General features: G+C 39.9%; 1 protein-coding gene across 1 annotated transcript; it reads right to left on the bottom strand.

Annotated features, from left to right (window-relative positions):
* Positions 1 to 131: 131 nt before the first annotated feature.
* On the bottom strand, positions 132 to 6,301 carry vstm5 (V-set and transmembrane domain containing 5). The gene is made up of 4 exons (XM_080053894.1): positions 5,863 to 6,301; positions 3,277 to 3,603; positions 1,868 to 2,011; positions 132 to 420 (listed from the first exon to the last, which is right to left on the bottom strand). Exons 1-4 carry the CDS (start codon positions 5,936 to 5,938, stop codon positions 389 to 391), a joined length of 579 nt encoding a protein of 192 aa, XP_079910020.1. The 5' UTR covers positions 5,939 to 6,301; the 3' UTR covers positions 132 to 388.
* Positions 6,302 to 15,106: the final 8,805 nt, after the last annotated feature.

Here is a 15,106-nt window from a genome sequence, read left to right as displayed (position 1 = left end):
AAGTTTTTCAAAGTTAGAAAGATTGTTTTGCGAAGAAGCTTATCTCGCACAGCCAGACCAAACTACAGCTACTAGTAGTATAGTATGAAGAAGCCAATAGCATCACAGGATTCATTTTCTTGTTCAATAAATACAGAAGAACATGAGTGATTTATTTACATTAAACCCAACAGTGTAAGCAGCAGTGATGTGTGAACGCATGAGTATTAAATACAAAATGTAAACATAGTACAGGTCTTACAGGATGTAAGTAACGTGTTCTCATTAAAAGAAATCCCTCCGTTATTGTCTATGTACACAGTGTTTATAAAGCAGTCCCCATGACGTTAGATAAACAGTCTGTGGTGAGTCTCAATCCGGATACGAAGCAAATCTCCACGTCTTTCCGTCAAAGAGGCTGCAGCTCTGTCGCGTCATTTTCTGTTTCAAAGGGAGAATGAAACTTGGTCAATACAGAATCGTAACATTAACCAGCTGGTGTTATAAGACTATGAGAGAACTTTGTACTTTCACACACCCATATACTCGGACACAAAAGATTACTGCAACCCACATTCACGCCCATCAAATCATATTCACACAATGACACAGCAAGTAAGAAAAAAACTAAACTAAGTAAACAAACTATATGGTGGACAAGCTTTTAATATAAACATGTTAATATAAAAAGTATATTTTACCCATCATCTAGAAAAATATAAGATAAAAGTACTTAATTCTGAACAAAGGAAATTATTTTGCCAGGTTGTTCCAAAATAACAGATACAAATATCGCTGTTCAATGTACACTCTCAGTTCTTTTAAATCGAGTCTGAAGACTTTTTTGTTTCCATTTTAACCTGCAATTTTTATTTTATTTGCTTCTTTTATTAGCTTTTAAATGTTTTATAATGTGTCTCCATTTTAACCTGCAATTTTTATTTTATTTGCTTCTTTTATTCGCTTTTAAATGTTTTATAATGTGTTTTATGTATTCTAATCTTGCCCCTGTAAAGCACTTTGAGTGGCCTTGTGTCTGAATTGTGCTATATAAATAAACTTGCCTTGCCTTGCCTACACCTTGCTGTAATACTTAGTAATACTTACTTTTGAACACCTTATTTAACGGACTGCGCCTTTTTTATATATACATTGGTACTTACTTTGTTTACTATTTTACTTTACATCTGTGACTTATTTTAGTATGCCTTCTAATTTGCTGCACTGTCCCCTTAAGTACATTTTCCCACTCATTGACCTATGATAAGTAATTTAGCATTTATTATAGTGGCCACAAAATCTCCTTCACAATATTCAAACAGGATAATTTAACATGAAAAGTAGAAGTACTTGCAACCATTTAACTCCATTTTTATTTACTCTGTTCACAAAGCTCCCGTTGAGTAGTGAAGTGAAGTTTACCTTGTGAGAGCTTGATACGTAAAGCAAAGTTCACCAGAATGTGCTCTTGACGTGTCTGTGTACGTACTGACTCTTTTTGTATGCTGCTGTTGCATTCATTAACTTTCAGTTTGTGTAAATTCTTTTGGACAAAGGCTGTAGAACTGTTACTAGGCCACCTGTTGTTCCTGGGTGAGCGTATACCCATGACAAAGGCATTCAGAAAAACTATATACAAATAGCATTCTTTGCACTGTTGGTCTAGTTTGCTGTTACATGTAATTCATGATCATCAGAGGAAAAATGAGACTGTTTCAGAAATATTTAAAGGTTCCTCGTAGCACCTTTAAAGATAGGAGTAAAAGTTCTAGCATATTGCATTCAAAATGTAAAACTTCTCTTTATGGTCAGCTGCAGTGTGTAGCACAATAAAAAGGGTATTTGTGATGTTATCCCAAACACAGGGTGAGTTTACCCGTAGTTTTACCTGGCATCTCTTTCCTCCGTCTCCAGGCCATTATCTTCCTGTAAGCTTTGTCCAGCAGCCACATGCTCAACATGAGAAGAGCCACCAAACCCGCCAGCACTACGGCCGACACAGACAGGTACTGCAGGTCCTCATACAGCACCTCTGGAGAATCAAACCACAAATCAGATTGATTTACAACAAGTAAAAGAAGTACAAAAGAAAATGAACAAACAAGTTGTGTCTGCTTGGCTTTGTTTAAAGTGGGAATAAAAGAGTCCTTGTAAGTTATTTCTTTAGCCAAATCAGGTATTTACATGAAGGGGATGTGAGGAGTCCAGTGATGAAAACTGCTTTCTTTTCCACTGCACGACTGTAAAACTTTAAGAGGTGGGTCTGAGTGGTGCCAGTGTGTTAGCTGAATGTTGTCTAGTTACCTTGTGTATGTGGTTATATTACCATATAAGGAATATAATATAAAATATTTGATAATGCATTCAAAATTACATAGTTTTTGTTTGGACTTGGCTTTCCCCCACATTAAAACTGTGTAAATCTTACACCGCTGATTGAACTGCAAAATGTTTTACTGGTGGTAAGCTACTGACTACAAAGGTGACTTTCAACCACACAACAAAGTTGATGGAATTCAGTTTGTATGTAGAGATGAGGTACAAATTCTCTGCTCTGTGTCAGGAATGTCAAGAAAAAAACGAATTGTCAAGATCATACATAACAGAAACTATATTAAACAATTTTTATGACATCAATCGTTTAACACTAAAATATCATATCAGGTTGAAATGTTTATCAAAAATCAACTGATAGTAACTTGTGCTGTTTATAGAAGATCTTTGACCTCGATAATGTCAAAGATCTGATTTACAGTGAACAAACATTTAAGGTTCACTGCCTTCAGACATTGGAGAAACAGTCTGTTGCACTCATAGTAAGTCAGCGATTCTGGAGAATACATTTTTGTCAATATTGGATATCTCCTCACGATCGTACTGTTTGCACTGAAACAATATCCAGAGTCAATACACAGCCTAGGCTCTTTAAACTGGCATGTTGCTAGCCACGGTGGGCCCCTTTTGTGTTCATACCCTTTGTTTACATACCAACTTGCAGAGCCTATAGCTGCGATCAACACCAGTTTTTTTTTCTCCAGCACACACACATTAAGGATAGGTTGCAGACCGTGAGGAGATATTCACTGATTATGATAAAAAGTGATTTTGACAACAAGAGTTCTCAAGAATGACTGACTCAACCTTTAACGTCTTAAGGAATGACACACACACACACACACACACACACACACACACACACACACACACACACACACACACACACACACACACACACACACACACACACACACACACACACACACACAAACACACACACAGTGAAGCTCAGAAGCTCACCGTTGACCTTCAGGACAAAGCCTGCGTCCTTGCTGCTTCCTGTAGGTTCTGTGACAGTAACGACATAGTAACCTCCGTCTTGTAACCTGAGGTCGGACAGGCCCATAGAGCCGTTACTGTAGGCCTGCACTCTGCTGCTGTAGTCCAGAGTGATGTTGCTGTCTCCGTCGGGCCGCCATGTTCCTATGGTGCGGCTCACGGCTCCAGACATAAAGTTCCATTGAAAGGTTGGGATCCCGATGCACGAAACATCCACCGAGAAAAAGACATTCTCCTGCACAGACCTGGTGAGGCTACGCTGGGGGGAGTGGACGGAGATCGCCTTGGCTACCGGGGAGAAAAGAAATGGGTTAAACTCTATGTTTTTTTGTTTTTTTTCAAGATATTTTTTTGGCATTTTTATGCTTTATTGACAGTGTAGAGACAGAGTTGAAATTGGGCAGAGAGGGGAGTGACATGCAGAGAACGACCGCGGGCTGGAATCGAACCCGGGTCCGCTGCTGGCCGAGGCCCATGGGGGGGGGGGGGGGGGCGCCCTACCAACTGAGCTAAGGGCGCCCCCATATTAAACTCTATGTTTTAAAGAACCTTGTTTCATCAATGAAGTTATTCTCAGTTTGTCCTTTTTCTAATTTCAAGTGTTTTAGAAGTCCTTTTTTTATAGGAAAATGTTGATGGCCAATCCAATTTCTACCTACGCCACTGCTGTAACAAGCCTTTTGGAGAAGAAAAACAAAAATATGTATGTCCATAAAGAATTAACTATCTTGGTTCCTTGAAAGTGAATGTGCTTTAACCTAAAACATGTAAATAAAGTTTATATTTATTTTAACACTAAAATCTCATATCAGACTGTAAAGTTTATACACTGATAATAACTTGTGTTGTTTACAGAAGAATATCTCGATAAAGTCAAAGATCTGCTCTGATACAAAGCGAGCACATGAGGTCAAAAATCTCATTCCAGGCTTTTAATGCCTTCAGAAACTGGAAGCTTTCTGTTCATGTTCAATCCGTCCATAAGATTTGTTAAGTTGCCTGATTCGCTTTATTTATAATTATTAATTGTTGTCATTTGGGAAGTTTCACTGAGAGCCAGGCTTCTTTTGAACACTGCATTTAAACACATTCACTTTACCCAGCCTACTGTTAGCTCCTGTCTAACCTTTATCCAGGTTAAGTCAGTCATTACAGTGGAAGTATGTCACTGTCAGTGTATGACGCATTACAGCGCTATAAAAAGGAAATATTTTAACCTGGTACGGTTTGCATATCATCGCACAGTTAACCATTGTTGCTGGCCAAAACACTGTGACGCATTTGCATTTAATTCCATGGGAAGCCATAACATGTCACTGATCTTTTCTGAGCTTTGCTGTTAGGAATGAAACTCGCCAAACAAGCTGAGAAGAACCAAGTCAAATGGAAGCAGCAGATTTGGCCCTATAGACTGTGTTTTTCACCGGCCCTTATCAAATATTTTTACAGGAGTTTCTGGGTGGGATCTGGTTGGGCTGGTGCCGTGTTTACTCAATGAGCTGCAATGAAAATTCCACCTGTGAAATACCAACGCTGACTAAGAACACAAGACGGTGTGGGAACAAGTGTCTGCCCTTTCGGTTTACATGAGAATTACGCAATAAACTTACTTCTCTTGTCCTAAAGCAGGCATACATTGTTGTCTGGTTATGTGCTGTCAATGAATTGTATCGTATTGTAGTGTCTACTGCTACAAATGGATTGATTGATATTTTAATGTATGTGTTTTTATGCAGTTGTTAGCACTTTTTGCCCAAGACACATTTCCTTTTACCTATGCTATATTTTACAAGTCGTACTGTGTTTCTGTGCGACAGAATCTATAAAGAAATGCTATTCAGAACATTGTTAGATCATTAGACAATCGTCTCTTAGAGGTTGCGTAGTTGTTTTTCTTATTTAGGATTCAAACGTTCCAGGACAGTCTGGTGCTTACATGTCAACAGCCTTGGGAACGTGTTGTTGTGTTTATCTACTGTTGTGCCAAAGTCAAGAAGCAGAACCTGAGATAATATTATGAGTTTTTATCTACAGTTTGAACTCCTGCCATGATCTTAACCCACTCAAAACCCAATTAAGACCAAGACAAACAAAATATATTGTAATGGTGGACTTCTACTCTAACTGCAATTTGTATTTATTTATAAAAAACACACGTTTATATATTGTTTATCAATGGATAACTGCTTTAAACCACGTTGTATTTTGTATTATTTAAGGGTCTTTATTTCTTTTATTGTATAATTTTTCTATATTCAGTTTTGTGGGCTTAATATCAGAGCAGTGAAACTTGTTGAAGTTGTTTACAGTCCAAACAATGTCACTTTTGGGAGTAAAAAAAAAAGATCTCAAATCCCTAATCCCCCCTTTGTCTTTGCATCCTGTAAAAGTTAATAGACATTATTTTAAGTTCCTTTTCAAACGGGCTGTTTCCTGACCAAATATCAAACTGTAAAGCCATGTAGACAAGCACCCAAACACAACAGTCAAATACATGATCTTTGAGTAGTAAAGCAGGGTTTAGACATGTGTGGTGTTAATTCTTACCTAGGTGACACATATACAATGTGATGCTGAGAAACACAGCCACATCTTGTACGTCCCAGAGCCTGAAATGCCACATTAGAATCCCAGACCCATTGGTCGAAACCGCAGCAGAAGAATCTCCTCCGGGTTATTTCACATTCTGAAGTATTTCCAATTCAAAGCAGCCTTTCCTCCATTGCTCCAACCGTCCTTTTCACAGGTGTTTGTCTCTGTGTGTGTGAGAGAGATTGCTGCTGTAGTTCCTCTGCTCTCTCTCTCTCTCTCTCTCTCTCTCTCTCTCTCTCTCTCTCTCTCTCTCTCTCTCTCTGTGCAAGTCAGTGCCAGCCAGCCCACACCTATCAGACAGGTTCGGCAAGAGATTACTGAGCTAACATACACTCACTCACTCACTCACTCAGCTCTCCGCAATCTCACACACACCCACACTCTTGAGGAAAGAATGGTACATAGCCAACACACATAAGCCTATATTCTCCTATATTCTTTACTTACTACAGTACTTCCCCCTTCCCTAGCCCTGTACCAACCAATTAATACTCACCTGTAAACGCAGACACATTATTGCCCAATCAGACCAGGTATTAGAGGTTGACTCACAGGGTATTCGTGCTGTGACACACCTGGTAGAACATGTCAAACAGGAAGTGTGTGTGTGTGTGCACCTATACACTTAGAAACATAAACCTACAGTGAACACAATCACCTACACTGAACTGACATGTACATTTAGACCAGTGTGTTGACTGCAACATATCAATGAAATATTTCTATTTTAAAACCTTATATTGTCAACATCTTGCTAAGGATCAGACAAAATAATAGGTGGGTTTATCTCAGTAAAGAAAGTATTTTAAATAATTTTAGACTGACAAAGACATTTAGACATGAAATTGCATAATTTAGTGTTCTACACATAGATAGTAAATAATAGGTTCTACATTCATAATGAACCAAACAAGGACCAGTTGGAAGTAATAAAATACAATATCACACCCTTCTGGTAAGACTGTTAAATGCACTCTGTTTTCTTCATCTCTTCTTTTCACATTTTCTGAATTCGGTCTAATGATAACACCTATTGATCATTGAAGGCTCTAATAACACCTTGTATGTTTTTTTTCTTTTTCTTTTCTGCATTTATATGAGATTTGTATTTTATAGCCTACTTGACGAAATGATGATAAAGGATTTTGTGTGATGCCCCTGCAAACTCAGGCTTTGGAATTTATTTGTGACCACAATTTCATGTCACATAGAGCTTTTATTCATAGACATGGTAGTCATAAAGAAATTAATTTTTCTTATAATGATCCCGAAAAAATAATAACACTGCTACTAGCCTACTTCCTATATGAACCACCAAGCAAATGATTTGACCTCACCTGCGACTGGCATCATCCATCCATCCATCCATCCCTAGCATGACGTATGCTAATTGTCCCCACTCGACATCAGCCAAAAAGGTAGCAGAATGTGACGGCTGCTCACGCAGGATTATTATTTTCGGAATGCGCATGCGCAGAACCACTAGGGAGCAAAATCTGACGGGTAGCAGAAAATGACAGGTCACCGGGGGACAGATCTGTACAATCCCACGTGCGGTAGGCGTTAGCTAGCGTAAAAAAGTCACTGCGAAGCAACTGACCGTTGGGCTTCTCCGCTTCACGGTACCGTCGTTTCGATGATTTACCGAGCCCAAGACGACTTTGAGTAAGTTTACTTTTCACTGAACAACATAACATCTCCTGTAGATATACTGTAGCGTTAACTATTAAGACACAAGTTAATGAGAAGCAAAAAATGGTGCGGTTAGTTCTATGTGTTTCGCTCATAGGTTTCGTTTTCACCGCAGCAGCCGAGCTAACGCTAACTGCTAGCAAAACAATAAATGCTAAATTAATTTCACATTTGGTTCAGTAGCTTGTTTAAATAATTTGGATATTGGTCAGAATGGCTTTGCTTATTAACAGCGGGTGAATTCGGCTGTTTCCGTTTTTTCAGCTACTAACGGGTGGTTACACCGTCATTAGTAAACTACAGCAGTTGATCCTGCTGAAATACATTTTCAAGAGTTTGCAGCTAATTATATTTACAGGACAGCACCTTCCCGGTGAGTGGGTTTGTTTAAAATAGTTTTTGAGCAGGACTAGAAGTTTTTTACATCTCTATATTTAACGTGGTTTAGCCTCGTGTGATTGCTGGGCCTACCCGTCGCTGTTGGTGTTTATTCAGTCGAATGGTAAATGGACTTGTATAGCGCTATATCTCCGTTTATCACATACCCAAAGCGCTTTACATTGTTTTTTTTGTACACATTCACCCAGTCACACACACATTCATACACCGATTGCAGCAGCTACCACGCAGGGTAGGCTTAGCACTAGGGTGCTAAGCTAACTAAGCTAACTATCGGGAGCAATTTGGGGTTCAGTGTCTTGTCGAAGATGTCGGACTCACCTTCACCATTACTTTGACTTTAACCTTGCTTTGTTAAATTGAATACAGTACTTGGGCTATATTTAAAGAATGTTAAGGTGCCAGACAGTACATTACAGTTTGACAGGCTGACACAATTTCCATCATGGTAATTTATGCTGTGCTAGGTTAGTATGGTATTTACGGTAAATTATAACTTTTTTCTAACATGAGATAAACGGCTGATGTGTTCAGTTCGCTCTTTTCTCCACGAGAGACAGCCGTTGGATTTCTGCTGGTTGTTGTGAACGGATTATTTAATCGTTAAAACATTATTTTCCTGCTTAAACTTAATGGCTTGTTAAACGGCATGGAGATATATATATATGAAAAAAACATGTAATATACAAACACGTATAATCGTAACATATATTATTACGTCCCTGTGCCTGAAAATATGATAAATTAGTTGTTTCTACTCGTATTCCTATCTTGACGGCACAACCCGGAACATCAGTGAAAACTACTTTTTATTTTAAATGTCGCAGCACCAGTGGTTCATTATCATCTCGAATCTACATTATTCTTGTTTAGTATCTTGACATAAAAAGTTTTATTTTCACTGAAACCCTGAGTGGGACAGTTGGAGCCAAGATTGACTCGTTTACCTCGGAACCATTATCGGTATCGCTTCTCGGCCTTTTGGCTAAGATCAAGTGTAGTATCTGTTCTTATCAGTTTAATATCTGATACGTCCCCTACCCTGGGACCATATATTAAATTGATTTTTGGAACAGGGAGATGGAATAGGGGCTTGCTCCGTCCACTCCACGCATCGACCCGGTATTGTAGTACCTCCGGGAACGGTGCACCCCCTCTATATGTGAATGGAAAATTAAAGTGGTTAAAACAGAAACGCCTTCTACTTTAAAATGGTGAACTGTATATAAATATGATGTTATTGTCTCGTGTTGTGTTAAAGGCTTTATAGTTTAGGTCGTTTGTACAGTGAAAATAACATCACTTTCAGCATGTCTCATTATAAGCTGATGTTTTGCATTTAAATTCTACTTGGGTAAAAGTCAGGAGATATTGTCAGCAGAATGAACACACAGTATAACAGTAAAACTGAATAATTAAACAAAGCACCCTTGAGAGATGTATATAATTATTATATTTGATCTATTTCTAGGGTTAGTATGAGGATCCCGCTGGAACTCTCCAACCATCTGGAGCCAGCTCGGCCATCGCCAAGCCAAATTCCGCCACAGTTACGACACCTCGTCTGGCTGCAGGACTCCGCTGTGTGCCAGTATGTGTTACACCGTCGACAAAATCTTGGCTGCCCCGCGTTTATCAAGAAGCCACGGTTGCCGCCGATGGTGAAGGAGGCTGGCGGGTGGAGGAAGCCGTCCTGGCCCTGTGGGTCATCCTTCAGCTGAACCCGGAACTGTCTCTTTCCCGTCCAAAGGCCCAGTGCGTCCCGGATCTCCCTCACGCCGGGCAGGACAGTGGCGTAGCGGCTCAGGAAGTAGCGTGTGCTCTCCTCCGTCACCCATGGATTGTACATGTGGACAGTAACAACTCTGAAGCTGTTACGGCACAGAGACATGACATTGAAGGCCTCCAGGGCGGCGCCAGACTGTTGCTCTGCAGCCTCGCGTGCCTCTGCCATCCGGCTGCTCACGGCGAGGGTCAAGTCGTAGAAACCACTGGCGGCATTCTGCTGCAGACACACCACATCCGCTGGCTTCAGGTTCAGCGCGGCGAAGAGGATTGATCTCCCGAAGGTGAGACGGTCAGGGAAGTTCTCTCTATCAGTCGACTGGAAACGAAGCGTGTTCTTGATGCTCAGCCCGGACTCCGCCGACTGCATAGTGGCCGAAGATGCCATCGCCACCAGGGAATTTGGATATTAATAACCACGGAAATTTGAAACTTCCAAATAACGAATTTGGAAGTTTTGCTCTTTGTTGATCTTAGCCAAAAGGCCGAGAAGCGATATAATTTAGTGCATAATAGCTGACTTTTTTTTTTTAATTATTATTTTTTTCCTTAGAAAGGGTCTCATATATGTCCATATTTCTCCATACTTTGGACCAAGGCCTTGTCACCGCCATTTTGGAAGTGTCATAGTTGGAATGTCATCAGGTGCATTGTTTAAAATTTAGAATTGTTCTTGTCCTTGAAGGCCACTGTAGCTTCTGTTATTATTCGAAAGGGTTGGGGTTACCCAGGGAGCGTTGCATTCTAAAACTTTCTAGAACTTACTTGATAATGTCATATTACACACTGCACCTTTAAGATTTTAGTGGGATATAAGATTATAAAAGGAGAGCCACCTTTCATTTGACTGTTTTACAAGAAGTTATTAAAAAAGATTCTACATTTTCTGAAGAGTGGATTACACTCGGGCTGGAGTGCGGGTGCAGTTCTCTCTTAGTGGGTTTATAATGTGGAGGTTTTTATTACCTAACCTTATACGGTAACAACTCAGCCCTGACATCCCTGGTGGGAAAGTTTGGATTCATAGATGCTTAGAGTGCACTTAAAAAAGAATAGGTCTTAAAATGGCACTCACTCATTCTCTCACTGCCTTTCTTTAGGAGCGGAGTCAGTGGTAAACCAGAGAGCAACAGCTCGGCAAAGAAGGATAAAAAGAGGAAGGATGTGAGCTGTGGATTCTCCCAAACCCCGTCACAGTGGATCCATCGCCTGGTAACCGCTTCAGCCCTTTGCAGGAGGACGAGGAGCTGGAACTCTCCGGCCGTCTGGAGCCAGCTCGGCCGTCCCTCCCAGCAGCTGCACGTGAGTTTAGTTTACAGACTGTCAATTGTAATGTTTTTCATCTTTCCCTAAAATGATTTCATATCTAATGTTTTGTAGCACTTGGATTTAGGTTATTTTATAATACAGGGCTCCAGACTAACTTTTTTCATTGGGTGCACCGGTGCGCCTAACTTTTTCATCTAGGTGCACCAGCATATATTTTGGGTGCACCAAATTAGTGCTGCATGAATTGGAGAAATGCGATTATAGTGGCCAATATTGCGATTTGCGACGCAATATAATAAATGGTAGGCTATTATGATTCTACTTTCTTGGTTTTCAAGGAAGATTTGAGAATATTGACAGCTTCGATACCTGATCTCAATTTAAAACAAGCACATATTAAGAATCAGTGAAAATATAAAAAATAAAGCTTCTACTAGGCCTATACTGTTTTCAAAATAATAAAAATTATAGTTAAAAAATGTAATAAAAAAAAAAAATACTTCCCCATTAAAATAAATGCATTCTTCCAAAGACAATAGTCTTTATAAGCATTATCGAGTCTCCTTATCGATCCGGGTCTTTATCGATACCACTATCCATACTTTTCTATTATTTTGTTGAAAGATAACTGGTATTATTGCTTTAATTGCTCATAAGATGATCAGAGCTCAAGATAGGATGTTAAACAGGTCATAATTCCATAGTTAGGCTACTATCTATTTTATATTGCTGAAAAAACAAGTTTTTCACCAAAACTGTATTATTAAAATTTCTCTCCAAAAACCAAAATTTTTTTTTTTTTGTTACATTTGAACACACCATGATGACCTTTTATTTACCTTTGCCTAAAATTTATATTACCGAGGTGACCTGAACACAACACATTTGACACCGTTAGCAACTTTTTTTAAGCTAACTAGCTCTATATCACATGCTATATCCTGCCGATTTTAACATGGATTTGAAAACTGGATAACTATTTTTAACTGACAGGACTTTCTACACCGTCCGGTTGTATGATAACTACCGCTGCTTTGAATGACTGTTGATGCGCACGGTGCCGACTCTCTGAGCCCGTCTGCAGCAGCAGCTGTGCGCATTTTTTTTATTTTTTTGGACTACAGGTAGACGGATACTGAGTTGAAGGAGTTTTTTTTCAACCCAAAGACAGTTCATGGTAGGCAACTCTTTTATATGCCTTTGTTTTCCGTCACAGTTCAGCATGGATGCTGCTGCGCGTCGGCGTCCATGTTTGTTTGTTTACTCTGCTGTCGACTCGGCAACCGTCTTGCACGCCGTGTAGGTGCGCGCGCAGATACACACACACACACCGACACACACACACACACACACACACACACTGTCAGAGGGGCGCTACCAAAAAGACGAGAGGAGCAGTTGGAACGTATAGACACACGCGCGCACATTTATCCTACATTGAATCGCAATCGCAGCAGCCAATTTTGCGGTTATGTAATTGCACTAGCTGCTCACATCGCAATTAGATGAATCGTGCAGCACAACACCCAATATTACATTTAATATGACGTGATCAATTTCAGGTGCACTGGTGCGACCAGTGGAAATATCTGGTCGCACTCCACAGATTTTTAGGCGCACTCTGGAGCCCTGTAATAGATTTACCACCTCCAGATTTAGTGAGATGATTTAACTACAGGATCAGTTAGAAGCTGCAGTTTAAACTGTTTTACTATTCAGCATGTTGAGTGTAGTTCCCCCTCCGGACACTAGGGGGCAGCAGCAGGACAGGCAGTTTCCCTGGAAACAAAGGGACAGGAAGTGGCTGCTGCTATGTGAGAGAGAAAACATTTGTTTTGTGTATTTTTATTCTTTCCTCTGAATTTTAAATGTGGGTCAATCAACTGCTGGTTGCAGTTTGATTTAGCTTTCGCTTAGTTGAACTTGCTGTCGGACTGATACTCATGTGTTGGAGGTAAAACAGATACAACTGGTGATTCTAGGTTAGCTTCTGATGTGGGGGAAGGATCAGCATTGCATTATGGGAAATATAACCACACTTTCTCAAGTAAAACATAAATAAATCTTTGTTCCCTTTTTAGAACAAAACAGTTAAATAGATATGAAATCCTTTTATATTGCCCCCTGCCTACGGTGTGTGGTTTGGGTGATGTGTATATAGTCATCACCATCAGTTAACTGGGTCTGTCTGTGAAAGACTCTGGTGACTGAGATGTGTACAACTCATACTTACCTGGCAGGGGAGACACCATGATCAAGAAGGTGGTTCACCCAAGGCGAGGCTCAGCCATTGCACTCCGGTTGAGCTGACCTTTGCGAATTTCACAAATGTTGAAATCTCGACTGCATAATTTGTGGTAGTGGGGGACTGCGTTCGCGCTCTCCCCTGATAACTTGTGAAAAGAAAAAAATCATATTAGGGACAGGAGCATTACTAGAACTTACAGCTACGTGATATAACTTTTCGTTGCTTTCCTGTGAAATGTTCTAACATATCAGTTAAAACTTATTATCTATATCTCGCATTCAACATTTTGTACAATTGAAAAAAAACTTTATTTCAGAGTTGGAAGATACAAGTAAAAGTGCCCTTGTCCTGGTCAGTGTTATATCATTATATTGAATAATTAAAGTTATTATTACTTTTACATTCAAATGTCTTAGCAACAATTTAATTTTGTAGTGTTTATTTGAACACCTTTGTCAGAATTGGCAAAGAACAATGCTGATTTCCAAACCAAAAACATGATTGGATCAGTGTTTCCGCGAGAAAAAATTGGTGCCGGTCATGTGACCAGTAAGGATTCATTAACGGTCATATCGGAAAAATCAAATATTGATAAGCAACTTTATAAAGAATAATATCATCAAAGCATGTATATTTTTAGCCAACCATTTATATTTAAATGTGGGCTACTTGCAACAGGCAGTGACGACAACACAATTCAATCAAAGCACAACACACCTAATGTGCCGATAGTCATATTTTTCACTTAAAAAGCAGAGGAAATAAAACAGTTTTTGCCTGTGTGGTTGTGAGCGCAGTGCAGGAGCTTCACTTCTGCAATGTGTGTGCATGAAAATATCAGCTTGACAAATGGTTTGGAGATTTTTTTCAAACAAATGAGAAAATAAAGCAATGCAAATTATGCAGCATAAAGTTATAACACCCATTTACGACTGGGATGTTAGTCACCTTAAAGAAACACCCAAAGCCTTCATCCGAGCAAAGCAGCATTTCACCGTGACATCTCGCCAGTGTGAGCGAGTAAGCCGATGGGCAGACAAACTCTGTGGTTTGACGACTAAAATCATAATTGGGTATATTCTGCCTGTAAGGGCTGCCGGGGGAGGAAAGGCTACCGCCATCTGATTGCATTTATCGAGGCCGAAAAACACATTGCCATGTCACCAAACTGACAGCGCAACCGGAGAAAAAGTAAAGTGAAACAGCCGCTTCCCTCAGTGAGATTATGTCTCCAGCAAACCATTATACAATCAGTCACCGCCATCGCATGGACAGCGTTTAAATAAAGCTTCTCTTTATTACTATCATTAGAGCTTTGGTGCAAATTCTGAATATAACGGTGGCCGCTGTCTGTGGTGCTTAAAGGAAACCGCCGATCACAATTTGTTTGCCCTGCCGCTGCAAAAAGTCACAGTGAATCGACTGATTTGTCGATTTATGCCTCTGACACGTCTACACGCAAAATAATGTGTCGTTCATATAAAACAAACTGTCAGAAAGCCATAATAAAAAATAAAAATGACAGTAGGCTACTGGCTTATAACAGTAGGCCTGCGGCCTGCAGCGACTTACCTAGGCTACTATTATAGCCTACTTTAAATAAAGTTGAGGTCTTTTCTCATATCAAATAAAAACCCTTTGAAAAAAGTAATGCACTATAACAGTCTATCTCTCTAGCTCGCTCTCTCTCTCTCTCCCTCCTTTTCGGCTGAGCCACGGGCATCAGCCGTCTCTTCGGAGTCAAAGTAATCTTCATTGTAACTCACGTTAGACTGGCTGCTGCTTGGTATTAAGAAGTCATTCTTA

The sequence above is a fragment of the Ammodytes marinus genome (genome assembly GCF_949987685.1).
Source record: "Ammodytes marinus genome assembly, chromosome: 3".
Taxonomy (NCBI): Eukaryota; Metazoa; Chordata; class Actinopteri; order Uranoscopiformes; family Ammodytidae; genus Ammodytes; species Ammodytes marinus.
Note: the sequence above shows the minus strand (reverse complement) of the source record. Positions and strands in the feature narration are given on the sequence as shown.

Bases quoted from the DNA above. Each gene is read 5' to 3' on its own strand.
- vstm5 (XM_080053894.1), bottom strand. From the start codon at position 5,938: ATGTGGCATTTCAGGCTCTGGGACGTACAAGATGTGGCTGTGTTTCTC. The intron at 3,604-5,862 runs GTAAGAATTAAC...TCTCCCCGGTAG, and splicing joins ATTGTATATGTGTCACCTAG to CCAAGGCGATCTCCGTCCAC. The intron at 2,012-3,276 runs GTGAGCTTCTGA...TTGATTCTCCAG, and splicing joins CTTTGTCCTGAAGGTCAACG to AGGTGCTGTATGAGGACCTG.